Raw genomic sequence first — 27991 nt, 5'->3', positions numbered from 1 at the left:
CATCCAGAGACCACCACCAGAACGTGACCAGAACTTCACTACTGACTCACCGTAAGCCGCATCTGAACTTACACCTGGCCTTACTGCAAGCACTACTTCCCGTCACTCCTTCCAGTCCCGTCCCCGCCACATTGATGGTACTTGCTTTTCGGTCCTTGTCCCGCACCATTAAATCGTCTTCCCCACTTCTACTTTCGAAAACCAACTGTAGCCAAATCTATCGAACTCAGATATCGCCAAGGTTAGCAGCCAACATGGCAACACCGGCGCGCACCCAGCCTCCATGGAAGCAACCCGAAGGCTCAAGTCCAGCAAAGTTGAAAGTCTGGAACTCTTTGACCAGATCAAAGAACGATTTCATCCCCATCGATCCCGAAGGCAAGGAAGTGAAGTGGTACAGCTGCGGTCCTACAGTCTATGATGATGCGCACTTGGGCCATGCTCGAAACTACGTCACAAACGATATCCTACGGAGAATTCTGGCTCACTACTATGGCTACAAGCTGAAGTTCGTCCAGAACATCACAGACGTTGATGACAAGATTATTCTGCGCGGGCGCCAGCAACATCTCCTTGCAAAGTTCAAGGCCGACAACCCAACGGTGACGGAAGAAGTTATCAACACGACCATCAAAGCCTTTGACGCATATGTCAAGAAGAACCTACCCTTACTCAGTCCAGACGTCACTATTGGCAGTTTCAACAGCGAATCCGCAGAGAAGTATGCCAATGTTATCCAGGCAAAGTCCCTTGATGGCGTTGGCCCACCTGGTGACAAGGAGGCGAAGATCAAGATGCATCTCCGAACAGCCAGTACAGCAGTAACATCATTACTTGCTCCATCGAAGAGTACACCCGAAGACATTGAGATCTTCTATGCTGGTGCCGAGGACGTCCTGTTACCATACCTCGACTCACTGTATGGCTCGACTATTGACGCCAGTGACCATTCAGTCTTCACAACACTCACTAAGAAGTACGAGGCACGCTTCAATGAGGATATGCGCGCTCTCAACGTCCTCGATCCAGATGTCGTCACCCGCGTTACTGAGTACGGCGACGATATTGTCGCCTTCGTAGATAAGATCATCAAGAACGGCATGGCCTACAGCACATCGGATGGATCAGTCTACTTCGACATTGAGAGTTTCGAGAAGATAAAGGGCAACCACTACGCACGCCTTGAGCCATGGAACAGGGGGGACACAAACCTGCAAGCAGATGGCGAAGGTGCCTTGTCAACAGTCAAGACTTCCGAAAAACGCAACGAATCCGACTTCGCTCTTTGGAAGTCTTCGAAACCGGGAGAGCCAGCATGGAAGAGTCCATGGGGTCCTGGTCGACCGGGATGGCATATCGAGTGCTCTGTCATGGCTTCGGCCGTTTTGGGCGAACAAATGGACATTCACAGCGGAGGCATCGATCTTTGCTTTCCCCATCACGATAACGAGCTTGCACAGTCAGAAGCCTACTGGCAAAAAGATGGCGGTTCGCAGTGGGTGAACTACTTCCTTCATATGGGCCATCTGTCCATTTCGGGATCCAAGATGTCAAAGAGCTTGAAGAACTTCACAACTATTCGAGAAGCGTTGAGCCGTGGCGACTGGAATGCTCGGAGTTTGCGTATCATCTTCCTCCTTGGAGGCTGGCATGACGGCATTGAGATCACACCAGATATGCGAAAGTCGGGCTCGTCATGGGAAAGCTATGTGACAAACTTCTTCTACAAGATTCGGGATCTTGAGGTACATCCAAACATCAGCTCAACAGGCGCGGAAGACGAAAAGGTTAAGAAGTCGTTTGAAACTGCGAAGGAGAAGGTTCACAGGTAAGACTCGATTCGGTGGTCTCTACGGCTCACACTGACACTGGACTTAGTGCTCTAGCCGACTCTTTCGACACACCCACAGCTATGCGTGCCATATCTAGTCTCATCACGGACTACAATTCAGCCGACAAGGCTGGACTGTCTGACGATGTGTCTTTTGACGTCGCTCGCTACATCACCCGCATGGTCCGGATATTTGGCCTGGACGGTTCAGCTGACCCATGGGATGGTGGTATTGGTTGGGCTGGCATTGATATTCCGGCTGCTGCCAAGGAGCACGTATACGCTGTCTCGCGAGAACGCGATCAGGTCCGCCAACATGCCATCGCTGGTGACCTCAACGAGAAGTTGGAGTCCATCATCGGACAGCACACCCCGGCGAAGCAGCAAGACATAGAAGCACTCCCATACGCCGAGGTGCTTTCAACCTTCCAGGAATCACTACAAAACCTGGCGAAAAAGCAGGCACCGGCAAAGGACTACCTCGACCTGTGCGACCAACTGCGTGACACACACCTTTGGGATCTTGGTATCTACCTCGAGGACCGCGAGAACGCTCCCGCCATGGTCCGCCCCGTTGATGCCGAGCTACAAGCTGCCCGCTCCCAGAAGGAGGAAATTGCTCGTCAAAAGGCCGAAGCAAAGCTCAAGCGTGAACGTGAAGAGGCGGAGAAGAAGGCTAAGCTTGCGGAACAAGCTAAGATCAACCCGAAGGATATGTTCAAGACGGATGAGTACAGTGCGTGGGATGAGGATGGTGTGCCGACCAAGGACAAAGACGGTGCTGATGTGGCTAAAGGAAGGGTGAAGAAGCTCAGGAAGGAGTGGGAGAAGCAGAAGAAGTTGTTTGAGGAGCATTTGAAGGCATAAATCGGCGGTTTTGAAGCATGTTTGGGGATGTGTACATCACCAGAATCCATTCAACTAGAGTCGTTATGTGTCGCGCTGCTACAAGGCGTATCTTTTGATGATTAACATGATGCATCTTTTAGATAGCGAATGCCTCTCCACGCAAACTTGCTTCCCTTTAACCCGAAGATTGAGTGGGTAGGTACTACTGTCACTAATTTTAGTGCGTCTATTCAGCCCATACTGACCTTTCGATCAGAGCATGCAATATGCCTCCTTTTTTTGATACGCAAGTGTGTGTTATGCGGAATGAAGTTGCTTGTCTTGTGGCGTATTCGCCACGGAGAAGGTCAACGGTGAAACCGGCGGCACAGTAGTTTCAATCATATACTCATGCGCATTTAATCATGCACAGTTTCTCGGAAAGGAGCATGCACTAACACTATGACAGCGCGTAATATAAGACTTGGCAATAACATGATGCAGATTATGATGTTGTACGGCAACATTTTGTGACACCCGAAGGGCGCGACTTAAGAGATCGACAGCACGAGTCCAAACGCAGCCTAGCGCCATGATTACCAATGCGGTGAGAATGCCGAATTTTGGGGAAGCGACCATAAGCTTTCCCCGTACTCTTAGGCGAGGCTTCGCAATTGGATATCCGACACACATTGTGCAGATGGATTTAGTACCCAGCCCTGAGGGAGTACCGGACCTCAGCTAGCTTCCGCGGCCGGTGAGTGGGAATGATGTGTGGAAAAGACGGTTGACCGTCGGATAAAACACCGAACGATGGGTTTCTTTCGAATATCCACTCACCAGCCACACCGTGTCTTAGGAATTCTACCTTTCGGTATCTTTTGTTAACCGCACAGCTGCTAATATTTGTTTCCACAATAACATGGATGCCAATCGCGATATCGAGAAAGCAACAACATCGGAGTTCGGACAAGCGCACACCGAACGCAACCATGACGCATCGTACGCATCGATAAAGGTACCCTCAAGAACGGCACCACGAAATGAAGACGAGGAGATTGAAAGGATACCAACACACGCGTCTCATGCGTCTCGTACAAAGAAGTCGGTCATTGGGCTTGCAAAGACCATTACCGCTCGTTCAAATGCATCCGTCATCGACCCTGGACCACCGCCTGACGGAGGGACCAAAGCTTGGGTACAGGCATTCATGGGTCACTTCGTAATATTCAACACATGGGGCATGATTGCCACATTCGGGGTCTTTCAGCAGCACTACACACTCGACCTAGGCCTTGAGCCATCAGCCGTGTCCTGGATCGGAAGCTTCCAGATGCTGGGACATTTCTCGCTGGGCATGTTGACAGGTCGGCTGTTTGACGCGGGATACTTTTACTGGTCTGTCGTACCTGGCATGCTCATCTCGTGTCTAGGAATGTTCATGACCAGTCTATGTACAAAGTACTGGCAGTTCTTCCTTGCGCAGGGTGTCATGAATGGACTGGGAAACGGTATGCAGTTTGCTCCCGTTCTGGGGCTGGTCAGCACGTACTTTGCAAAGAACCGAAGTGTGGCGCTAGCGATTATGGCCTCAGGAAGCGCAACAGGTGGACTGGTATACCCAACGATCGCGCGACAGCTACTTCCCAAGATTGGCTTTCCTTGGACAGTCAGGGTGATGGGATTCATGATGCTGGCCATGGGAATATGCTACTGTTCGCTGCTCAAGCCACGACTACCTCCTAGAAAGTCTGGTCCGGTTCTTGAACTTAGTGCTTTCGGAGAGCTGGCGTACAGCGTGTTCCTGATTGGAGTCTTCCTCATCGCTCTCGGACAGTATTTCGCCTTCTATTACATCTCCTCCTTCGCAGTCGACATCCTCAACTTACCATACGGTACCTCCATCAATGTTCTCTTAGTTCTGAACGGTGTGGGAGTTCTCGGTCGCCTTGTGCCCTCGTACTTTGCGGACAAATACACTGGGCCATACAACATTCTCATCCCTTTTTGTTTTGTTTCCGCTTTTGTCCTCTACTTCTGGCCACTCGTCAACAGCGAAGCTAGCCTTTATGCTTGGGCTGTGTGCTATGGTTTCTTCGTTGCGGGCTTCCAGGGCATCTTTCCGGCCGCGATGACTACACTGACAAAGGACATGAGCAAAGTGGGCACGAGAAATGGTCAAGGCCTTGCCATCGTTGGACTGGGCACTTTCATTGGGCCGCCGATCGCAGGCGCGCTGATACAAAGTAATGGAGGAGGCTATCTGAGTGCGCAAATGTTCGCTGGAACTGCAGTGTTACTGGGGAGCTGTATCCTGGTAGTGGGACGGTGGAGCATTACGGGATTGAATCTCAAGGTACGAGTGTAGAATAGTAGGCTAGGCGACGAAAGCTACATCAACATGTTCCTAAGCGACATGGTTTTCTTCCTACATTCCGCGTCTCATTGACCGAAGTCTGGTAGTGGCAACACCTCTCGCGCCCTTCTTGCCCCCACCGATCGGTATGTACGTGCCATTCAACCCACACCCCGGGTGCTCGCAGGTCGAGATGGTATGCACATACCTGATCTTTCCTTTCTCAACACGGAAAGTATGGCTATCCGGCGCCGGCGTCTCACTCGCCCTGTCCAATCCCGGAAAGCCCAGATAGATATTGACACTACCCATCTCCACATCAACCACATACCGTCGATCCTGAACATGCACAGTGCTCGGCAAGCCCAAATGACACGTTTCTCCATTTGTCATGTTCGTGTCGGTGTACGCACCTCCTTCGAGCCTGGCACATGGCGTACCAAATGGAACGGTGACATTGACGTTGCCGAAGCGGTCGAAATACGCATCGCCAGCTGCTTTGATAACGTCGCGGGTATCTTGGTCTGCAAGCGGGATAGGCGGCCAGCTTTCTTTGCTGTTCCAGTAGGCTGTGCCTGTAGCATTGAACAGCCAATCTCCCTCATCGCTGACTAGAGTCTCCATCTTCGTCACATACTTCCCGTTCCCCTCGATGCGCACGCCAAGAACATAGGGATGACTTGGCTCCGGCGCGATGATCTCAGTGAAGGCGCTGCAAAGATATGGGTCCAGAAAGACGCGCGAATTGGTGCTGTTGAGCGGTTTGTTTATGATGGATGTTGGCGCGGAGAGATTGGCAGGGGCAAAATTCTCAGAGTAGGTATAGTTTTGCAGCATGTAGTTGGTGAGGAGGGATGAATTGCCGACGGTCTGCGCGTTTAGGTAAAGTGATGTGAACGCAGCGAGGAATTCGCGTTCGCATGCACTCATGGCTAGAGGAAGTAGCGATGATGCGCTGAAAAGAATTGAAGAGCGCATGATGCGAGATAGCTCTGCCACTTGAGCAAGAGTATAGAAGTGGTCTTGTGTGGAGGTGTTGTCCATTGCATCTCTTCCAGCTTTATGGGCTTACAATATTTTTGGAATGTTGAACTGCCGTTGAAAAACGTATGCACTACCAATCACAACATGCATTCATTGCGGACGAACCCGCATAGGTCTTAATATGCGAATAGAGTGTGGGGCTACCGGTGGCCGGCGTCATGAACATCCAAGCGCCAACAGCCTCTCCACCCCGCGGTAATCTGCAATACAGCTCAGACAAATATCTGTAGGCGACTGGGAGCTCCCAGTAAGTTGTGCGTGCTCATATAGGTGCACCAGCGCCGGGAGATATTACATCACTGGAGCCGACAGACAGGTTTATAAATGATTATACACGTCAATTCCACTAATCAGAGTGCCTAACCATACTATCCATATTGAAGCAGAACTGACATGTCGCATATCCTCTTTTGTGCGGCATATTCAATGCCTTTTACCGTGAGCTCTTCCATATATGCAAATCCGAAATAGAGGAGAAGTCAAGAACAGAAACCAAATCGCATGAAAACCACACATGGTATGGTGAATCTGATGCCAGGGAGCATAATGCTCTAGACGTTACCGAAATCAGAAGCGATAGACTACCACATAGACGTGTGAACCGAGCGGGTAGAGGCCCTGGAGCGATCATGCGAGCGGGAAATATGAGCAGGAATATCCCACTGTCCATCTGAGCTACGACTGAAAGCATATGAGGTATCTTGAGCAAGCTGGGGCTCTTCACCAACCAGCTCCTCATCTTCATCTTCGCCATGCATGTCTTTGGCCAGGTCGAAAGCGTCCTGGAGGTCGACCTTATCGCCGAGGCCCTTCTCCTGAATCCACTTCCACACCTTCTTCATTCCAGCGCTGCCCTCGATGACCGCCTTCTCAGGACCAGAGACGTTTATGCCGTCGACGGGAATATGAACCGATTCATCGCCCGATTCGATAGTGGCCCAGTAGGTAACAGTATAGGCAGTGGGAGCGGGGGCTTCGGGCTTTGGAGTGCTGGTAAACATAGTAGTAGATTCCGGCATAGGTTGTGGATCATTTGTAGACTGGTCGCCGCCAAATGCAGCATCCCAGTATACCGGGGAGGGAGCACCCCATACTCCAGGCTCAGGTGTGGCTGAGCGGACAGAAGTTGCCTTGACTGATTCTTTCTGCTGCTGCTCTCCAGATTCGCGCTCCTTGGTTTCGTTTGAGTTTGATTTCACAGATTTGAGGACATTGAAACGGTCCTTGCACTCCTGGACTATCAGACCCAGTGTGTCAGCGATGGCATCCCACTTGATCTGTACGTCTTCATTCTGGCACCGCATGAGCTTCTCATCCATCTCCTTAGTCCACGGATCAGGACACAGCTTCCAGCAATCTTTGTTGTTCTGATGCCGAAAAATGGATTCGTAAGCCTGATGAATCAGCTGTCGTTCTCTAGCAGAGCCTTCACACCAGGTCAGTTCATTTTCGAACGCGTTTTGTAGGTGATCAAAGTCCACAGAGTTGTAGTCGTGTAGACCAAGACGCGCGAATGCATCCATAACATTCATAACTGACGGAATAGGCCGGAACTCATCTTCTTCGATACCAACCTCCTCTTCAGATGGAGCACCCCATGGCTTGCCTTGATTATCGACATTTTCCGTATAAAAGCGAGCTGCTGTCTCGAATTCGGCGTTCTCAAGTGGTGCAAGCCAAGCCCTCAGCATCTGTCGAAGATGTTCAGGACCCATAGCGTTGCGGTACATGGAGACGGCTGCAACCAGATTCGCGCCGCACATGCGGAGAATCTCGAATGCTTCATCACGGGTAAACCTGTCGTTGGCAACTTCCAGAAACTCATCGACCATAGGATCATCCGGTGCGGCAGGATTGTGGGGAGATGCGAAGCCGGTGGCCGTCTTGACGTCGGAGGCTTTCGCTGGATGACCCAACTTGGCGATGACGGGAACGATTTCAGAGGCGGAGTCGCTGAGATTGTCACACATCACATGGGGACGTTCTTGGATACGAGGAGTCTTCGTAGCAACCGGCTTCTGATCCTCGTTTGCGGTCTTGGTAGACTGATTTCGTTTGTAGGTAGGGAGTTTGGCAGTCGCAGGAAATTCCATGGCAGGAGAAGGGTCGGCGAGTACCTTGGCAGAGGAGTAAATTTGAGCCGGACATGAAACCCGGAAGATACTAATACCACTTTTGACTCCAGGAAAGTCGGTTACCTGGGTTGAGCAGGCACCTTCATAGGCCTCTAGCCACTGAGAACTGGTTGCGTTGTTAGCTGCCGATGAAACGGCGACAACTCTGCCAGTACAGGCTGCACAAGTATTACAGCTCTTCCAGCCATGCAGACATTTCAGAGGCTCAAGCTGTTCAGGCCAGAATGGGGCTTCTGGCTGTTGAACGTTGGCCCAATAGACGTCAGTAGGAAGAGGAGCTTGATGGTCGTCCTGCTGTCGCGGAGAATACTTGTAGGGCGGTAGCACATCCTGATCACGCAGCTCGCGGTGGATCTCGTCGAAGCTCTTGAGCTTAGGAGAGCCTCGCTCTTCTGGCTCCTCCACAGCCAAAGAATCCAAGCGATGGACGAAAGAGTCCTGTTCTTCCATGTGAGGGTAAGAGCAGTCCGTATGTGCAGTGTTTGACTTGTTGTTTGTAGTCTTGTCCTCCACCGGGCCCCCCATATCCCCCAAGAATCGCTCTGGGTCCTGGCCGCGGTCATGCTCAGCAGAGGGAACGATGTTGTCTTCCATCGGAGGAGCAACATGGTCTGCGCGCGATGATGACTGAGTCTCTTGGTTGCGACCGCGAGGTATACGGGACTCGGAGTGACGACCGTACATGCCTCCTGCGGCCTGGTTGAGTTTCCTAGCTGAGGAGCGGATGTTTCCCGGGGCAACGCTGATGGAAGGTCTACGAATGCTGGAGACGGAAGCGCGAGGTCCAAGGATCCTCTGGATATTGCTGTCGCAGCGTCCATAGTAGTCTGGTTGATTGTGATCAAAGTACTCTGGAGGAAAATCGCCTACGAGGCCGCGACGCTGGGCGAATTTGTTGCTGTCCTTGACGATGGTCTGAACATATTCGCTTCTGAGGAAACGGAGACGTGCAGCGAGTTGGCCATGGGCCGGGTCGTCGTGAGTGAAGGCTTCCAAGGACGCAGTGCACAGTTTGATCTCTTCAGTGATCTGGCCTATAGTGCGACGGCCGATGTTCGAGGGCAACGGGTGCTCGTCGGAGCTCGGCGGAGTATGCACGGCTTCACTAGAATGACCTCCACTGTCGCTGTCGCTGTACGAACCTGGTACCCTTGGAGTAGCTGAGTATGGGCGTCCGCGTTGGTCGAGTCGAGGCATTGTTGTGGTATGTTGTGGTTGAATGCAGGGCAAGTCTTGTTCGAAATTGTGGTACCGATGGATTTGTCGTGGAGTGCGGTGGAGGGAGTAAGTTGGGTCCGCAATTGAATGGTTTATATATGTGCCCTTGGTGCACCAGAGCTTGGACGCGTATCTGAGTGAGAGCAGGTAAAGTCGGTCTAACTGACAGATAAGAGGTGAGAGGCCCGAAGTTCAGATTCCATATGGATCAGGATTACGACATGATCGGCGAAGCAAACGAGCAGGTGAAGTGAAAGAGAGTTGCCAATCACCGAACTGCTCATCTCGACCAAGATAGCTTGTATCAGTAGAGACAACGTAGGGTACCATTACTGGAGCAGCGGTCTCCTCTCAGCGTTCCTTGTATTCCACCAGAAGAACCCCCTCTTTCTCGTCCCTTCATCGACCTCCTCGATCTCGAATTCTTTCTGCTTGCCGCTCACTCGCCGCCACCACTTTCCCCATCCCTCACTCTTTCTCACCCAGATATCCTTACTTCCGTCCTCGTAGATTAAATAACCGCCTTTACTTGCTCTTACACCTAGCCCAGCCAATCTGATACATTTCACGAGACCATATAGCACCAAGACACCAAAGAGCGTACAAAAGATTGTCACAATGGACGTCAAGAAGGTGATTGTGGAAACTTGACAGCCTAGTCCAGAGGTACGGAGCTCAAAGCGCTCGGAGCGCAGGGCACAGATTGAGTCGTAGCGGATGGGCGTGAGGAGTGGAAACGCTTTTGATAGGGAATCTGTGGGCAGTGGAAGGCATGTTGAAGACTGTTGTCAGAGTTCAGCAATGTTTTGCAATATTCCAGGTATGTAAAGGTCTTTTCAGGAGGAGTTGTGAAATATGGAAGCATTGTGCGACGCCATAATGAGATCGATCTGCTGCGACTTCATGGCTAAAGGAAGCTGACCAGGATGCGTACGTACAATCGCACACCAGCCACAATGGCCTTCGCTACGATGACAATCGCCGCAGTCGTCATAACCCCAACACTTGAACAATCGGTCCCAGTCTTCTTTGGGGCTGCTTTGAAGTCGTTCATGAATCAATTCCGTCACGTTTGTCGACGCGTCATCGCGCTTGGCAGAGGTGGCTGGGCAGTTCGACGGCATCGTGCATGTACAAGGTCTCATAAACCAAAAGCAAATCGAGCTACACGAAGGGGTTGAGTGCGATGGCGCATAAAGCAAAGTGCGCAAAGGGATGCTGAGTTGAGATGGAACGACGATAGCAGAAGATTGATTGAAGTGGGGCACGATACGACGTGCGCTATACCACATCGGTCACGACAAGTGTCATACGTGCGGCTCATTGGTCAATTCACAGGAACAGAGGAAGGATCCAATACCGGAAGATGCGGAAAGAGCGAGTGGTATACACTGAAGCTAAAGTATGTACAAAGAAGATGCCCCAGGTGCAATGTGTCCCAGAATGAGGCTAAGAAATGCTTTTGCATCCCTTACTTGGGGATGCACTGAGAGAAGAAGTCGTTGCTGACCGCGCACTTGTACCCACTGACACAAGCCGTTGGGCCGGTGTAGCCTTTACCACCGCATCTGATGAAATGTTAGCACTCGTTTTGTGGATTGCGGAGTTCCAAGCACTTACTGTTCCCAGGCCTTAGCCAACTTGGTGGGAGTAGGTGTTGGTGCTGCAGATGTCTTGATAGTAGTTGGCTTAGCCGTCGACGACGGTTTCACGGATACAGTTGACGATTTAGTTGGCGCCTTCGAGGTGGTGGGCTTAGCGGAGGTTTTCGATGATTGCACGGACGACGAAGGGTTACCACCTCCACTGCTTGCACCAAGTGCAAGAATCTTAGCAGCGGCATGTTCTGCGAGCACGACAATGTAGGATGTAGGGTTGGTAAAGATTTGGCTGTGCCATGTTAGCTTGAGAATGATTGAAGATGGCAGATCGAAGCTTACCCAGGGAATAGAGAAGCATCGACTACGTGGATGTTCTGGGTTCCGTACACCTGAGTGTTGAGGTCCACGACAGAGGTTCCGCCAGTCAATCCACTGTCGGTTCCGATCTTTGCGGTACCAACCCAGTGATTGGCGCGACGGGCAGCTGGGGTCTTGGGAAGGCTGGCGACGTATGCCTCAACCGTCATGTTGGCAGGAGGTACTTGGATCTCGATTGCGGGGTTCTTCTTGATGGCCTTGATCATGCTCTTGATACCTGCAACAACCACACCGGTGTCGGCTTCATTCTGTAGGTAGGGTGCTTTGCTGACAAAGACGTTGAGAGCGCCGTTGATGGAAAGCGCCCCACGCGAAGTAGAGCCGTGGCCGAGGTACTGGCTGATGGTGAGGTGATGAGTGTCGTTGGCGCCAGGGCCTTCAACGCGAGCAGTCCACTGGATCGATCGATCAATACCATCACTTCCAGTAATGACTTCCCAAGCAAGAGGGCCGATGTTAGGAGCAGATTGAGCAAGAATACCAGAGCGCTTGCCAAGGTACAGGTCCTTGTCAGCCTCGATGGGAGCGTCCCAAGCCTCGTAAAAGTTGTAGTTAGAGATGTTGGGGTGCCTGACAACAAGGTCGGTGTTGACATGATCGTTCAGGTTTTGGCCAACGGGGAGATTGATCCAGTCAGACTCTCCAATCATCGTCGAGCCATCGAGGGCGCTGTTCTTCACAACGTTCAGCTGGTCCTTTGGTCCGATGCCGCTGCGGAAGAGGACCTTGGAGGATCCGAAGGCTCCACCTGAAACAATGACACGGCCTCCAGGGTTGAGGTTGACAGTACCGCAGTAGCCGGTACCACCGACACCGCTCTCAAGCTCAACACCGGTAGCTGTTCCGCCAGTGCGAACGATTCGTCGAGCCATGGTGTTCGTCCAGAGCTTGAAGTTGTTCCTCTGCAGCGCGGAGACCAAGTACGTACCGAGAGGTCCTTGCCTCTGACCGTTTTCGTACATGAACGGAGAGTGAGAATATGTGCGGTTCTTCTGGTTCTGTTGGTTGTTTGCGACGACGCTCTTCCAGCCATCTGCGCCAAGCGCGCCCGATAGGACATCAAAACCTTCCTGCTTGTAACGCTTACCGTCCACAGAAGGAGTGTCGGTACCAGGGATACGCTTGAAAACACGGTCGATGGCGCCCTTGACGTCGGCTGACTTCCAACCGGCAGGGAATTGGTAGTCGAAATCGATGTCAACCGGTTTCCACCAAAGCGCAGCATTGACGGCAGCACCTCCACCAAGAACACAACCAGCCATCTGGTCGATATCAGTGCAAGCAACACCTGCAGAGTCAACCCAGATCTGGTTGCAGAGACCAGGAATGTCAAAACGTGTCAGGTTGTTGCTGGTAGCCCACTCAGGACCCATTGTGCCGCCAAAACGAGCGAGAGATGGCGGGCCCTTCTCGAGCAGGAGAACACTCTTGCCAGATTCGGAGAGCTTGTCCGCCACAGGGATACCTCCAGCACCACCACCGATGACGATATAGTCGAACGAGTCTGAAGGGGCTGGAGCTCCGACGCACCTGACTGGTGCAGTTGGAGTGGGAGTCGCTGATGGCTGGCCGGATAGGGTGGGCGTGGGTGCACCAGAAGGCTGGCCACCTACCAGCTTGACATAGTCGGGGTATTTCGCGTTCCTTGCATCCGCTGTGGGAGCACCAAACTGAGATTGTCCCTTGTTGTGGAAGACCCATGTGCCGTCGAAGACCTTATTGTGCTGGGCCCAGCCGATAACATTGACTTCGGTGGTGGGCAGTTGAGAGCCTTCAGCACCGCCCTGATTCCAGACCCAGCAGTACTCGCATCGGTAGACAAGCTCGAAGTGTGTGTCGGTGACTGAGTGGAAGATCTGGCTCAAAGTCACGTTGCCAGTGTAGTCTTCGGGGGCATAGTAGCCACCTGCCCATGCAAACTGGGTCTTGACGGCATCAGATTCCGGCCATGCAACGAGCAGCAGGGAGTTGGGCATGCCACCAGCGTGACTGATACCGGACCATCCCTGCCTGTTCGCTTCAAGTGAGCCTTTGATGTAGCCGATGTATTCGTCGTTAGCGCCCGTGGGCTCTCCGGGCAATACCCAACCCCACTCAAAACCACCTGCTGTCTGGGCGTCACTGACTACCTGGCGCCAGAACTCAATGCCAGTGCCCTCGTGGGTAAACTTCTCCTGCGCAAGAGCGATGGGAGCGAAAAGAGAGGATAGCAGCGAAGCCGCTCGAACGAAAGAAGTAGTCTTCATCTTGGAGACTTGTTACCAGCACGTCGAAGATGAGAGGCTTGACAAGCGCAGGTGGAAGCTGTGCCCTTATAGCCATGCCAGGGTGTGCCCGCATTATATACATTTCGACTTTATCCTGGACTGCGTCCCGACAGCCGTCGTGTATGGGGTTGATACGAATATCCAAGCTCCTACATGGGGAACTTGTCTTCGGAAGGCGGCAGAACGACGCCCTCAACCAGGTACGGAATACGCGCGCCAGCCAGGATGAGCCCAACTGGAGGGCGTGATTACCGTGGGCAGGATCATCATTGGTTGTTTCGAACCCAAGATGATCTGGCCAAGATTCAGGGTTAGTCGTTAATATGTCGAGACCGAAGGTGACATGGGTGGATTGATTGAGGTAGATTGATGGAAGCCGCCAGGATTGCGACTTGTCTGCCGTGGGCCATGTGCCCCTTGCCGCTTGTGGTCCAGCTTTGGCCACAAACGTTTAGTGGCGGATGTGACAAACCATCACTCCCCAACTTCCGCCTTGCGTCAGCCTCTTCGAATATATCATCTGCACCACCAGAGCCTTCGGGAATATTAACAAGTCAGCGCCTCTGATCTCGTGGAACCGCCACTGCCTTCTCGGTACCGGCTTCTTCGCGTGTGTTCCGCAAGGCTGCCTCGAAATGAAGGATGGCTACCAAGCCCTCCGCCGACAGACCAGATGCGCACGTTTCATTAGTTGAAATATTCGACCGGCTCAGCAATACACAATCTATTATATTACCCTTTTCTTCTCTCACTCTACAGATTCCAAGACTATCTGCCATGGTGTTGCGACATGGCTCGGCCGTACCCTTCCTCTTGTAATTAACACTGCGATTCTTCCATCCAACCGCCGGCTCAAGTTGCACAACCGATCCGTGACTACGTGAGCGCCTATTGCCTATTTGGTAACTGCCGAGGAATCTACACATTGAGAATACGCATAGCACGTGTGCTATGCACACTCTGCCAGAACTGCATTGCGGCGGGCGAAGTAAATTGAGAAATAGAGGGCTGCTGGTCACGCGCGTCCATCGCCAGTCGCATGCGTGCCGAACCTGAGTCGCTCATCTCTGGACGATGGCTCCGTGTTCCATTTGGACATCCCAGAGAATAGTATACCATGACACCATATAGGAAGATTCGCCGTCGTAGTTGTGAGCAGTATTGCGATCTTATGCGACAGTTTACGCTATGAAGGTTTCTGTGGTCATTTGTTTCTTGTCAGCTAGCGCATCGGCGCACACAATCTTCACTCAATTACACGTCAATGGTGTGGGGCAAGGACATACCAAAGGAATCCGAGTGCCGGTGAGCATGCCCATCGCAACACTCCTACTAATCACCTGCTGACAGCACGATACAGACCTACGACGGGTAATGTACCCCACAATCATCTTCTGACTCGCAACTCATTCGGTTTACAGACCAATCCAAGACGTAACGTCTAACGATGTCATATGTAATGGCGGGTAAATCAAGACACAGCGCAAGGTCAAGCGCTATATTGACCCGCACACAGCATAAACCCCTACAGAACGCCTCTCCCCAAAGACATTATCAATGTATGCTGGTTTCGCAATAAGCGAGCTACGCCACATGGCTTCGGCTTACGTTTTGCTAGGTCAAAGCTGGAGACAAGCTCACTGCCGAGTGGCACCATACGCTTGATTCGAAACCCGAGACGGACAAGTCTGATCCAATCGACCCCGGCCATCTAGGCCCCATTATGGTCTACCTCGCCAAAGTCGATGATGCTTTGTCTACCAAGGTGACGGGACTCAAGTGGTTCAAGATCTACGAGGACGGCATGGATGCCAATGGCGAGTGGGCAGTTACGAGGCTTTACAACAACAAGGGTCTGGTAGACTTTGTACTGCCATCTTGCATCCCGAGTGGACAGTAAGCCACATCTTTCTTTTCTCATCTCTTGAACCGGAAATTGTTCAGGACTTCTGGCTGACATGGTCCTTGCCAGATACCTCCTTCGCGCCGAGCTTATTGCTCTTCATGCAGCGGGAAACTATCCGGGTGCTCAACTCTACATGGAATGCGCGCAGATCAATGTGACAGGAGGTGGTAGTGCCAGTCCGGCTACAGTCAGCTTCCCAGGTGCATACAAAGCGACTGACCCAGGCATCAAGTTTCAGCTCTACTGGCCCAAGCCGACAAGCTATACCATCCCTGGGCCGAGACCATTTACCTGCTCTGCGAAGATCAGGTAGACCGATGGGGATATCTGATTATTGTGTATTTCGTCAAGCATGAACGGCAATTCCAGGATACTGTTGTAACTTTGATGGGTGGTGGCGATGTAGATGCATGTGGCGATAGTTTGAACCGCCCCAAAATTCTGCAAGCAAAGCATCTGCATCAATCCACAGAACAGACCCATATCCAGATATGGCATTCGTATATGTACCCCACAAGCGTCCGAAATGAATCTCACGTGCATCATGTGTGATTGTTGTTCCCAAGTCTTGTACCTGCATAGCAGCTCCGCCCAGCTTCCCCACCAACAATCACAGCTCCACATCCATACACCCTAAACCCCGGCATCAGCACACCCGCAAATATACGCCCCGTCGCACTCACAATAACCAAATTCACGCTTCATACGCGTTAGCACTGCTACTTTGGCAGAATTCGACGGCATCCCACACACGCGTACCATATCGAATATGCATGACGAGCGTGAGTTGTTCTCCACATCTTCCCACGACAGTGCATCCCCGCGGCGATGCGACGCACGTGTATAGCCAGAATGTGTGCATAGGCGCGCAATCGCGAAGCCAGTCTGTAGCTGCAACAGACGTCGAGTGAAGCTACAGGACGTCGACATCGTCTCGTCCAGACATGCACGGCGCATCGCATCGCATCGCATGTTCCCACACCCCCTCTCTACCACAACCACCACAACAATCGCAGAGAAACCTAGATACTAACATCCCCTCTCTCCACAGACCCACACCCCCTCCTCGCCCAAGTCCCCCTAACGCTCTCCCCCTTCCTCTCCCTCCCCACCTCGGTCCCCCTGCCCTACTCCTACGTAACCCTCCCCTCGACGCTGCCTCCCTCGATCCTCTCCCAACAGCAACAAGACGGCTCCAACGCGTCGAAACCCGCATACGTCACGTCTTCGACGGGCACGTCTGCGCACCCAGACCAGATTCTCAAATCATGCGTCGCGCTACAAGAGCATCTGTCCAAACTCGAGGCCGACGCAAGGAAGACGTTGGCGGAGTGGGAGGAGCGGAGGCAGAGAGAGGATCTGGCGGAGAAGAGGAGAGTTGCGCCGGGTTGGCTGGATAGTGGTGTGCATATACTGAAGCCGGAGGAGAGCGATGCAGGAGCGAACAAGCAAGACAAAGTGCCGGTGCAGAATCTCATGGACTTGGATCCGCAAGCGGAGAGCAAGGCCAAAGAAGGTGAGGAGCTGGACAGGGTGTTTGGTGGACTTCAAGTTTAAACACTCAAATACGACATATACCCACAAGCAAGACTTAGCGACCAGCGGTCTTCATAATAGATTAATACCAAGTTATAGAACTATAAGCTGTGACATGCTGTTTTAGCCCAAGCCCAGATACGCGTCGCCTATAGTGTCCCCACAGTGGCGCGACATTACAGACATATGAGAACCGAAGATACGGAAACAGAAGGGGAATCTTGAAGGAAGAATGTGGAGAATTAGCGCGACCATACTGAATCACTGCACCATCTCTGTTCGTGCAACACCACCAACGCCGGAGGGTGCGCCTAGCGACGACCGTGAGAGCGGTTGATGCTGCCCTGGAGGTTATCCACCTCGCCCTCAAGACGCTTGATCTCTGCGTGGCTGGCCTCAAGGTCCTTGTTGAGGCGGTCGCGCTCAGCAATAAGCTTCTGCTCCCACTGCCTGAAGCGCTGCTCCTCAACCTTGACCTGTTCGGTGAAACGCTTGCGGAGCGCCTCTTCCTCCTCCTTGAACTTGGGGTTGTCCAGCTTCCTTGGGCGCGCCTCGCCAAACTTCCTCGTCTCCATCTGGCCGGCGCGGTAGGCCTCGTAATGGTTCTCCTCGGTGGTGTGGATGAGGTCAAGCATGTGGGTTCGGATGAGGATGGCGCGGAGCTTCTTGAAGTCGCAGTGCTCCTCGTTCTCGACTTCGGCAACACCCCAGGCGTATTGGCGGCCCTTGACGGTACGGCCGTCGGTGGTTGAAACGTCCTTCTCAGAGCCGATGACGGAGAAGGGCATGGCGTCGATGAGACTGCGTGCATGCTGCATGGCGGCAGCGTCGTCGTCTTCGAGCGGGGGAGTGTAGATCTTGATGCCCTGAGCATCAATCACTTGGCGCACCTAAGAGCGGTCAGTAGCTGCTCAAGCTGTCCAGACAGATGACCTTACTCTCGCCTTGAACTTGGCCAGGTCTGTTGGGCTCAATGTGTCGGCCTTGGCTACAACCGGGATCAGGTTGACGCGTGTGCACAGCTTCTTCATCACCTCAATGTCCAGGGGCTTCAGGGTGTGGCCGGTGGGGCGGATGAAGTACAAGCAGGCGTGAACACGGAGATCGATCTTATCAGAGCGTCGCGGTTGTTGCTCCTGCAGCATGTACGACTCGTGCTGGTCGTCGAGGAACTCGATGATGGGTTGCCACGAGTCGCGGTTGTTTACGTAGTCACCGAAACCGGGGGTGTCGATGACAGTAAGGCGAACTGGGGGCTGTTAGCTACAAGAGACGGGCAGTTCAATGACGCTCTGCATACCCTTGAAGAACTTCTCCTCGAGCTCGGCCTTGGTGATCTCAATCTCGACAGTCTTGTCCATCTGCTTGTGGTGTCGTCGCTTGTGGTCGGCATAGTTCTTGATGGTGGTGGAGAAGAGGGTGTTGATGAAGGTAGTCTTTCCGAGACCGGACTCGCCAGCAACCTGCGCGGGTCAGACTGATTGTAAAGGTTGATGAGGGCGGTGTTCGTACCATTATGGTGAAGGCGGCACCGCGCTTCGCAACAATCTTGTGCCTGTGCTACGTTAGGGCCCGACGCTTGAGTGTCCACTTTGATGACAGTACCTCTGGTTTGGCAGCTGCGATGCATATTAGTATACGAATTGGAGGCATGGCTGTGGTAGAGGGCATACGTACGTTGGCAATGCCAATGGGGGACGCGGACTCGGCCATGGCGTTGATGTGTAGTTGACCGCTGGTGTGTATGGGGTCTGGGGAGTGTTAGCTATGGCCAGTGTCGTAGGAGATGGCATGCAGCGTGCAGACATACGTGAAGGTGGCGGATGATGAGCAATCCAGTAGTGAGGTCACTGAAAGGCGTGTAGTACAGGGTCTGGTGAGGAGACGTGGTGGTGTAGACAATTTGGGTCCCCTTTCTCAGAGTCGCCCATTCGGCAAGCACTGACCCTGAACGGGGAAACCGCGACTAATGCAGCCTACCCAACTAGCGCGTCTAAGCATGATCCGAGCTTCGAAAAAGTTCAAGATGCGACCACGCCCGCCACGACATGACGAGACCGCAGCCAAGACATAGTCACGATGAAGACTGACTTCCAGGCAAGTCCAATGCCGCCATGGAGATATGCGCGACTGACGTTTGTAGTTCTCCAACCTGCTGGGCACCGTCTACAGCAGAGGCAACCTGCTCTTCACCCCAGATGGCACATGTCTGCTATCGCCCGTTGGTAACCGCGTTACTGTGTTTGACCTTGTAAAGTGAGTGTCGACTCGCGACTTCCATGATAATCCATGTGCGCTAATCCCGCTCAGCTCCAAATCACACACACTCCCATTCGCGCACCGGAAGAATATCGCACGCCTCGCCCTCAACCCTCGCGGAAATCTCCTCCTCTCCGTCGACGAAGATGGTCGCGCAGTCCTTACCAACGTCCCGCGTCGCATCGTACTCTACCACTTCTCTCTCCGCGGTGAAGTCACCTCCATCGCCTTCTCCCCCTCGGGCCGGCATTTCGCGGTAGGCATAGGACGGCAGATCGAAGTATGGCACACCCCGTCCACTCCAGACGTCGCAGCGGGCGATTTGGAGTTTGCGCCTTTTGTGCGACACCGGATATACACAGGACACTACAACAATGTGCAGAGCATAGAGTGGTCGAGCGACTCGAGGTTTTTCCTTAGCGCGTCCAAGGACATGACGGCACGCATCTGGAGCGTAGATCAAGAAGAAGGGCATGCGCAGACCACGCTGGGTGGACACAGGCAGGAAGTAGTTGGCGCCTGGTTCTCCAAAGACCAAGAGACCATCTACACAGTCAGCAAGGACGGCGCACTCTTTGTATGGAAATACATGCTACGGTACGATGCGCCAGCCGACGCCGATGAGGACGACGACGAAAACCTACAGTGGGGTATCGCCGAGCGCCACTTCTTCCACCAGAACAACGCGCATGTCACATGCGCCAGCTTCCACCCCGAGTCCAAACTACTCGTCACAGGCTTTTCTCACGGTGCCTTCTTCATTCACGAGCTGCCAGAGTTTGCCCAGATTTCCAGCCTCAGCATTTCTCAAAACGATATCGACTATGTCGCAATCAACAAGACTGGAGAATGGCTAGCCTTTGGCGCGTCGAAGCTCGGGCAGCTGCTGGTCTGGGAATGGCAATCAGAATCGTATATCCTAAAGCAACAGGGACATTTCGACTCAATGAACACAATCGCATACTCGCCAGACGGCCAACGCATTATAACGGCAGCTGATGACGGAAAGATCAAGGTGTGGGAAGTCAGTTCTGGTTTCTGTGTTGTCACATTCACTGAACACATGGGTGGTGTGACGGCCTGCGAATTCGCGAAGAAGGGAAATGTCTTGTTCACAGCCAGTCTCGATGGTTCTGTCAGGGCGTGGGATCTCCACCGGTATCGCAACTTCCGCACATTCACAGCGCCCTCGAGACTTTCTTTCTCGTCTTTGGCCGTCGACCCGAGCGGTGAGGTCGTATGCGCAGGTTCTATCGATTCCTTCGACATCCACATCTGGTCCGTTCAGACCGGCCAGCTGCTTGATAGGCTGTCTGGCCACGAAGGCCCCGTATCGTCCTTGTCATTCTCCCCTGATGCCAGCACCCTGGTGAGTGGAAGTTGGGACAGGACCGTCCGCGTCTGGAACATCTTTGCTCGCACGCAAACAAGCGAGCCGCTACAGCTCATGGCCGACATCCTGTCTGTAGCCTTCCGACCTGACTCAAAGCAAATAGCCGTTACGACCCTTGACGGGCAACTTACATTCTGGAATGTCTCCGATGCTGCACAAGAGAACGGCGTCGATGCGCGACGGGATGTTTCCGGTGGTCGCAAGATGTCAGATCGACGAACAGCCGCCAACGTGGCAGGCACCAAAGCCTTTACGTCAGTTAAGTACAGCGCAGACGGGACATGTGTACTGGCTGGTGGCAACAGCAAGTACATTTGCCTATACGATGTTCAGTCAGGTGTGTTACTCAAGAAGTTCACTGTATCCGTAAACCTTTCTCTTGATGGCACGCAAGAGTTCCTCAACAGCAAGCTGCTTACAGAGGCTGGGCCGCAAGGTCTTATTGACGACCAGGGCGAGGCGTCAGACCTAGAAGATCGTCGAGACACAACCTTACCTGGAGCGCAAAAAGGCATTGGCGCACGGAGAACACGACCCGAAGTACGCGTACCTGCTGTCGCATTCTCACCCACCGGGCGAGCGTTCTGCGCTGCATCAACAGAAGGGTTACTAATCTACTCACTCGACAACACATTCCAATTCGATCCGTTCGATCTAGACATCACCGTCACCCCAGCGACAACTCTCGAAACCCTCGCACAAAAGGACTATCTCAAGGCACTGGTGATGGCCTTCCGCCTCAACGAGCGCAATCTTGTCCGCCGCGTATATGAGGCCACACCCGTGAGCAACGTAGCTTTGGTAGTCAAAGATCTGCCTTCTGTGTATCTAGGCCGCCTGTTACGATTCGTCGCTCTTCAAGCCGATGAGTCTCCGCATCTCGAGTTCAACCTGGTGTGGATCGAATCGCTTCTCAGCAAGCATGGCCGATGGATGAAGGACAACAAAGCCGGTCTTGAGGCTGAATTAAGAAGCGTCGAGAAGGCCGTTCGTAGGATACAGGCGGAGCTCGCCAGGCTGGCGGATGAGAACATCTATCGCATTGAATATCTTCTGGCACAGCCGCCAGAGCAGAAAGAGAAGTCGGCACAGCTCGATTTTGGGGTAAAAGCTATTGAGGATGGGATAACAGATGAAGAGATGGTCGATAGTGATGAGGGCGAAGATGTTGGCGAGTGGCTGGGATTTGAAGAGTGATACCATTGTACGAATACGAATCTTAACGAATTGATCCATCGACGAACCCATCGAAACGTGATTACGACGGTACAAAAGAGGGTGTGCCATATTGAAACAGGCCCTCAAGATATCCGCCATCATGCATTCGTTGTGTCGACATATGGCATCATGTTACACCATGGTTGGGTTGTGCCTGCATCCCAGGTGTTCCTGTCAGTCACCAACAACGGGTAACTGCCTTGAATCGCTCTTTCTGCCATTCAAGCATCCACACTGGAAAGCGCCGAACTGTCACAACAAAGTAGTCGCGATGCTCGCTAGCTAAACAAAACTCTCTGGTCCCCTCACAACACACCTCCCATTTCGCTATCGCACTATCATCTCACAATTACTCTCGCGTCGTCAAATTTCATAGACCACTATCGTCTTTCGCTATTGGTACTGCCTCCGCTATGGCTACTTCTTCTCGGGCCACTATCTCTCGCCCAAACTCCCCTGCTTCGCCTACATGGTCTCCTCCGTACAAACTCCCACCAACGGCATCTGTCAGACCACGATCTGCATCTTGCCCGGCTAGATGTTCTACAGAAATCGTTCAGAGATGTCCTCTGCCGTGGGAATGGCGACCAGCTAGGATGAAGATACGGGTTGCTGGTACACCGAGGCTTCTGCCTCAGACTCCTCCGCCGCAGAGTCCTTCGTCACAGAGCCCGACGTCATGGACTCCTCCACCCCTTACCTTCTCGCCACGAAGCCCGTCGTCGCCGAATATCGAATTGAATATGCTAAAGGGGGCTATGGCGCGGTTGGCGATGCGGAAGCGTATGGAGGCCCTTGGAATACAAGACTTGGATGAGAAAGGCCGTTGAGCAGGAGATACGAGAAGCTATGCTAGTGGGGGGAGAACTTGGCACATGTCTGATCAGCGCTCTTATGGTTGAGTGGGTCTACTACAGATCTTGGCTTTAGGGCATTCAGTTCGTATCATCAGTTCGTTTCGAATATCTAACGTCGTTGTAGACACTACTTGTCTTCATGGTTGTTCAGAATTGGTGCTCAAAAGGCCTAGTAACCTCGCCGCTGACCCCAGTTTCCATACCTAGGAACATATCCATTATCATAACCTCCATTCCCGTATGGTCCATCACCACGACCGTATGCTGGTGGATACGGCGCACCGTAGCCGTTATCGTCGTAATTCGGCCGGCGTCGGCGCCGTTGCGGAGCATAGTCAGGATACGCACCACGTCCGTGAACTGACATGACACCGAACTGGTCTACCATATAATCTACGCCGCCGTTGTATCCCATGGCACCCGCACTGCCGTACCCCAGACGCCTCCTCTCAAAATCAAGCCGACGTCGCCTGAGGCTTGCCATTTCCTCATCAAACGATTGTGTATTCATGCGATCTTCACCGAAGCCATTCCTATTCACCTGCTGCTCTAGCCTTCTAGCAACCTCCATATCCCTCTCAGTATCCATGGCTACTTCTAAGCCTTGCTGTACTTCTCTCGCCACTTGCTCATCACGACTCGTATCCATGATGACGCGCCTTGGGATCGAAACTTGCCCGTCGTAGTTTTCGAAGAAACGCGCCATAAATGCTGCCTTGTCCTGTTCGGAGCGGACTTGTAGAAAGGCACGGTGGAAGGTTGATTGAGTTTCGGCGTTGGGGAAGTCGAAGCGGAGGATGGGGCGGGAGGTGTCCCAGTTTGGGAGGATTTGAGCAGAATTGGTAATACATCCAGTTGCTGGAGGGGTTGTTGTATCAGGTGACTGGCGAGATCCGTGAGGAAGGGCGCTTCGACGTCTGTTGGTTGGAACGTTCATTCTTGGAGGCTATCTGGTGGTTGTGATTACGGGTGAGCGTTGGGACGTTCATTTGCAGTATATGAGGGAGACATAGAGGATTGCGCATGTGATCGAGCACAAGCAGACTTTGAGAGACCGTGAGGCAATACAGTGAGCTGTTAGATGTTGTGAAAGGCAAGTACAGCTGATACGTCATGTGAAAGCAGTGCTAGGGTTTGTTTTCAATCATTCGATCGACACGTGCGCGACCACATACGCCTGACACATTGAAAATGCGTCTATCAATTGATCTGTTGTTCGCAATCATCCCCAGCAGCTGCTTGAGATGCATCACAACCCCCTTGGTTTGATTCCGATTGCTGTGACGACCATGAAACCACAGAGGTGCCGATGCTGCTGGTGACAGCCGACACCGCCAGACTCTGCGGGCGTATATAAACCTGTTTTTCACTTGTCAGTCCCTCTCTCCTTCCATCAACATGCTTCAAAAGTCTTCAAAAACTAGCGTTTGAGATGCATGGTTTCCAAAGCGTCATCTTATGGTTTCATGTCCTTTCGTTGTGGACTTTGTCACAAACTTCCGGCATTTCGACTTATTTCTGAGCAGAAAAGTCTTCTTCGGGAGCTCTTCATGATCGGAAAGACAGTGGAATAGTCCATGGGCTCACTTTGGACGACAGCCAGATTTTACGATATCGCTTTTTCCCTAAAACTACAATTTGTCTATTTCAAAACTTCTCACGTTCCACCTATGTGGGATTCTAAGTCACATGAGATATTAAATTGGGCAGTTTGGTCGATCCATATACGCATCGACTGAAATACACATCTTCTACGAGTCCCCTCTTCCATCAAAAGGCTTGATATGCTGAAAGCATTCTTGGCGGCATGAACTAAAACTAATTCTATCTCTGTTCATGTTCTCTCGGCTTGACTAGAGTCACTTGGAGCGACTACTTCTCACTACGATCCGCTATCCTGCTCTTCCTGTAAAAAGTTAGAAGCAATTCCACCACGTTTGGAAAGACATTCTAGGCATGCAGACCTGGAGAGTACATCGCTTCTTCCACAGTTCTAAAGATTTCAACTCCAAAACTGGGGATCGAAAGAAACATGACCGAGTGAGAAGCTGTTCCGGCACAAGATAGATTCAAAGTCTTCAATGCTTGCTCGAAATCTGACCCAGCTTCTACAATGCATGTCCTGGTGTGAGTTGGTAAAGTCATTCGTGTCTTGCAGAAAGTACCCGGTGTCGCACTGGGCTGCTCACGTCTCCACGTACCGAAATGAACAAGCAGGTCGATGCTGGCACCGATTGAGCCATACGAGCTGCCGATGATGTGGATTCGCTGCGACAACAAAGATGAGAATCACTTGTCGGATGTGAGACGGTACACCTTATAACGGTCGTGCTCAAAATGTATTGTCTGACTAGCGATCGAGCGCTCTTTTTATTCATTTCAGCGCTATGGTACAATACATGGGCTTACATGACAGTCAGTCCTAGTATATTCTTATTTTACACCTAATTTCCCAGTGCTCAGCTCTTATCTGCATCTGTCAAGGGCATCCTTTGCGTATTTGATAAACGATGTGTTTACCTGCTTGCCCTGTGTGGTCTTCGCCATATTTTCCAATGACCGCACACCCTCCTTCAGGACTGGCTCTGCTTTGGCCTCGATCTTCTGCGCCTCTTCCGCCATGGGCATTTCAGCGCCAAGTACTTTGCGAGACGTCTTCAGTGCATTCCACACGATGAGTATCTCGAGGAGATCATAGGAGTGATGTCTTAGGAACGCCATTCGTTTGCTAAAATTTTGGAATGAAGCGGTGTCAGTGCCGGAGCGCAAAGACGTCATGTCGAGCGATGCCTAGGTTGGCTTGTCAGTATTTTTTCGTGTTTGTACGAGAAGCGCTGGGAAACATACTGTGTAATCGCTTTGCTTGAGCGCATTTACCAAGCGGTTCGACAGCTTCTTGACCTCTTCCTTGTCTCCACCATGTCGCTCGGCGAGTACAGCAGCCAGTTCTGTCGGCAGTGCAACCACAGAGGGCCTACTTCTCCAGTCACCTTCAACAAGCCCAGCCTGGCGCTTTTTGAAAGTCTGCGTCTGGACCGCGTGGTGCTCCTTGTCTTCCATGAGCTCGACAATCTGCTTCGCTTGCTTGTACATTTTGGCAGTCTCTTCTTCTGCCCAGTCAGACAAGGCAGCTCTGTCATGCACACCCCTCAGGACTTGTTGCAACACGCCCAAGTTTCTCAGATTCACGCCCGTGGCCTTTGGTCTCTGCAACATTTTGATAACAAGATGATGCATGCCAGCGCGGCTTAGGTTTCTTATGACTAGCTCCCGCCACGCGTCATCAACCTTGATGCCCGCCTCTTCAAATCCCTCCAAGCACCGAACGACATTTTCCCAGTCCTCCTTGGTTTCGCTCTCCGCTACTATCGCCCTGAAAGTCTTGGAGCGGTTTGGCAGTCTGTTCCGGTCGAGGTGTTCGAGGGGAAGAGTGACATCTCCCAGGGTGATTTCTACAGGCTCGGCTTCGAGCTTTGCGCGGGTTTCTTGCGAGTAGACAAGCTTTCGCTGCTCCTTTGTCAAGTGCGAGGGGAGAAGGACCTTGGCGTTGAATTTGGAGAGGAGCTCGGATAGTTCGGGTTTCGAGGGTGGGAGGAAGTTTGGGAGAGCGCCTTGTGTCCGTGTAAGTATGGTATATGCAGTAGCGGTGCGAATCAGGTGGGATGCGGACCTCTAGAGCTCACCGATGTGCGAGAGAATGCGCGTCTCGAGCCATTGACGTACAGACAGACATTGTTTGATCGGAGCAAGGCCGATTGGCAGCTCTGCCGTATTGAAGACATGGTGCGATGTGTGGCGACCCTCGATGTCGCATGGGCTCCGCAAAGTCCAGAAATTTGGCGCAAACGCGTCAAACGCGCCAAGCCACATCGGCCCTCCGTTTCCCCTCCCGAAAGGTCTCCCACGCCACGACTCCAGCCTCAGGTTACACAGCCACATCTCGGTCCCCTCATTTCCAACAAGCGAAATGTTGGCTCCACGGAGGACCAACCGCTACAGCTGGCTCTTCCCCAAAGCGAAGAAGAACGCCAAAATGGACAACGAGCAGGCCACTTTCTGGCTGAATCAGTTCATCGGAAAGAACCTACGCATACACGCCAGCGATGGACGCGTCTTTGGAGGCCAGATGAAATGCACGGATAAGGTGGGCTATGACGTGTGGACGAGATTGCACTGTGTTGACGTGGTATAGGGCCGTAACATCATTCTTGCATTGGCACACGAGTATCGTGCGCCATCAGCCGAGACGATTCGCAAGGCCGTGGAAGAGTCGGGAAATCCATCTGCATCCGTAGCTTGGAACAGTCGTTATGTTGGACTGATCGTTGTGCCTGGCCAGCACATCACCAAGATCGAGTTTGAAGAGACCACGTTCCCAGGCCAAAAGAGTGCTGTAACTCTATGACGAAACCATACAAGTTGACAATGGATCGGGTGTTCGCCCGCTTTCACCTCGAAGTGAGTGCACGTGTCTCGAAGTCTGGAGGGGCCCCACGGATGCAGTGCCCATTCACTTCGGCGCAAGGTATGTGCAAAGCATGTGAAAACCAGTCACACTGTAACTATTATACTCGAGAGCCGTAATAGGGTCCCTGCTGACGAATGTAGGCCAAGGAAACAGCTGAGGTAAAGGTAGATGGGCTGTCACTCTCTGGTAGCGAACAGTCAACCAAAGAGCTATTGTGCGATTTGCAACAATGGCAAACATGGCTGTAGCTCTTGGCCACTACCACTTTCACAAGGACTAAAATATATATTTTGGTACCAAATCCTGAAGCTTACACCACTTCTCTCTGACCTCGAAACATACATATATCCCACCAGATACACCAACCACCATCAAAAAGGGCGATTACATTACACGTCGTAACCTCCTGTATCATGAATACTTCGCTCTACACTCCATTGTTGCAGGGCTCGTATGCTTCACCCCTGTCCAAGGAGCCACCGATCGCTCCAAAACATGGCCAGGCAGAAGACTTCAAACTCTGTAAAACCACAAAATATCCTTTCGAAAATTCATCGAGGATCTTCAGGGCCTACAAACGGCCACGAAAGACTCATACCAAAATTCTCGGTCCCCTCTCCTCTCATACCACACTAGCGGCACACCAGGTTGTTGTAGCAGCATCGCCCCTTCTTCGTCTCCCAGGCGAAATCCGCA

At 52.3% G+C, this 27991-nt stretch overlaps 12 protein-coding genes across 12 annotated transcripts; 6 read left to right on the top strand and 6 right to left on the bottom strand.

Annotated features, from left to right (window-relative positions):
- Nucleotides 1-39: 39 nt before the first annotated feature.
- On the top strand, nt 40-2805 carry ACET3X_003498 (uncharacterized protein). The gene is made up of 2 exons (XM_069448779.1): nt 40-1828; nt 1879-2805. The coding sequence occupies exons 1-2, from the start codon at nt 135-137 to the stop codon at nt 2696-2698; spliced, it is 2514 nt and encodes an 837-aa protein (XP_069310045.1). The 5' UTR covers nt 40-134; the 3' UTR covers nt 2699-2805.
- Nucleotides 2806-3476: 671 nt separating this feature from the next.
- On the top strand, nt 3477-5616 carry ACET3X_003497 (uncharacterized protein). Its single transcript, XM_069448778.1, has one exon. It carries the CDS (start codon nt 3582-3584, stop codon nt 5025-5027), a length of 1446 nt encoding a protein of 481 aa, XP_069310044.1. The 5' UTR covers nt 3477-3581; the 3' UTR covers nt 5028-5616.
- A 1024-nt stretch (nt 5617-6640) lies between these two features.
- On the bottom strand, nt 6641-9391 carry ACET3X_003496 (uncharacterized protein; the record flags this gene model as incomplete). Its single annotated transcript, XM_069448777.1, has 1 exon — nt 6641-9391. The coding sequence occupies one exon, from the start codon at nt 9389-9391 to the stop codon at nt 6641-6643; it is 2751 nt and encodes a 916-aa protein (XP_069310043.1).
- Nucleotides 9392-10067: 676 nt separating this feature from the next.
- On the bottom strand, nt 10068-10466 carry ACET3X_003495 (uncharacterized protein; the record flags this gene model as incomplete). Its single annotated transcript, XM_069448776.1, has 2 exons — nt 10068-10194; nt 10351-10466. The coding sequence occupies 2 exons, from the start codon at nt 10464-10466 to the stop codon at nt 10068-10070; spliced, it is 243 nt and encodes an 80-aa protein (XP_069310042.1).
- Nucleotides 10467-10883: 417 nt separating this feature from the next.
- Nucleotides 10884-13637, bottom strand: ACET3X_003494 (uncharacterized protein; the record flags this gene model as incomplete). Its single annotated transcript, XM_069448775.1, has 3 exons — nt 10884-10980; nt 11033-11302; nt 11353-13637. The coding sequence occupies 3 exons, from the start codon at nt 13635-13637 to the stop codon at nt 10884-10886; spliced, it is 2652 nt and encodes an 883-aa protein (XP_069310041.1).
- A 1285-nt stretch (nt 13638-14922) lies between these two features.
- ACET3X_003493 (uncharacterized protein) lies at nt 14923-15877 on the top strand (the record flags this gene model as incomplete). Its single annotated transcript, XM_069448774.1, has 6 exons — nt 14923-14963; nt 15009-15029; nt 15080-15124; nt 15175-15217; nt 15277-15554; nt 15631-15877. 6 exons carry the CDS (start codon nt 14923-14925, stop codon nt 15875-15877), a joined length of 675 nt encoding a protein of 224 aa, XP_069310040.1.
- Nucleotides 15878-16333: 456 nt separating this feature from the next.
- ACET3X_003492 (uncharacterized protein) lies at nt 16334-17121 on the top strand (the record flags this gene model as incomplete). The annotated part of the gene is made up of 2 exons (XM_069448773.1): nt 16334-16346; nt 16616-17121. The coding sequence occupies 2 exons, from the start codon at nt 16334-16336 to the stop codon at nt 17119-17121; spliced, it is 519 nt and encodes a 172-aa protein (XP_069310039.1).
- A 290-nt stretch (nt 17122-17411) lies between these two features.
- On the bottom strand, nt 17412-18813 carry ACET3X_003491 (uncharacterized protein; the record flags this gene model as incomplete). Its single annotated transcript, XM_069448772.1, has 5 exons — nt 17412-17990; nt 18039-18349; nt 18401-18563; nt 18613-18660; nt 18778-18813. 5 exons carry the CDS (start codon nt 18811-18813, stop codon nt 17412-17414), a joined length of 1137 nt encoding a protein of 378 aa, XP_069310038.1.
- A 366-nt stretch (nt 18814-19179) lies between these two features.
- On the top strand, nt 19180-21949 carry ACET3X_003490 (uncharacterized protein; the record flags this gene model as incomplete). The annotated part of the gene is made up of 3 exons (XM_069448771.1): nt 19180-19197; nt 19244-19356; nt 19411-21949. The coding sequence occupies 3 exons, from the start codon at nt 19180-19182 to the stop codon at nt 21947-21949; spliced, it is 2670 nt and encodes an 889-aa protein (XP_069310037.1).
- A 1047-nt stretch (nt 21950-22996) lies between these two features.
- ACET3X_003489 (uncharacterized protein) lies at nt 22997-23764 on the bottom strand (the record flags this gene model as incomplete). The annotated part of the gene is made up of 1 exon (XM_069448770.1): nt 22997-23764. One exon carries the CDS (start codon nt 23762-23764, stop codon nt 22997-22999), a length of 768 nt encoding a protein of 255 aa, XP_069310036.1.
- Nucleotides 23765-25160: 1396 nt separating this feature from the next.
- On the bottom strand, nt 25161-26622 carry ACET3X_003488 (uncharacterized protein). The gene is made up of 3 exons (XM_069448768.1): nt 26498-26622; nt 25675-26438; nt 25161-25617 (listed from the first exon to the last, which is right to left on the bottom strand). The coding sequence occupies exons 1-3, from the start codon at nt 26607-26609 to the stop codon at nt 25294-25296; spliced, it is 1200 nt and encodes a 399-aa protein (XP_069310035.1). The 5' UTR covers nt 26610-26622; the 3' UTR covers nt 25161-25293.
- A 131-nt stretch (nt 26623-26753) lies between these two features.
- On the top strand, nt 26754-27504 carry ACET3X_003487 (uncharacterized protein). The gene is made up of 3 exons (XM_069448767.1): nt 26754-26971; nt 27020-27385; nt 27436-27504. Exons 1-2 carry the CDS (start codon nt 26795-26797, stop codon nt 27230-27232), a joined length of 390 nt encoding a protein of 129 aa, XP_069310034.1. The 5' UTR covers nt 26754-26794; the 3' UTR covers nt 27233-27385; nt 27436-27504.
- Nucleotides 27505-27991: the final 487 nt, after the last annotated feature.

The sequence above is a fragment of the Alternaria dauci genome, chromosome 2, assembly GCF_042100115.1.
Source record: "Alternaria dauci strain A2016 chromosome 2, whole genome shotgun sequence".
In the NCBI taxonomy this organism is placed as follows: Eukaryota; Fungi; Ascomycota; class Dothideomycetes; order Pleosporales; family Pleosporaceae; genus Alternaria; species Alternaria dauci.
This window is presented reverse-complemented; position numbering and strand designations above follow the sequence as displayed.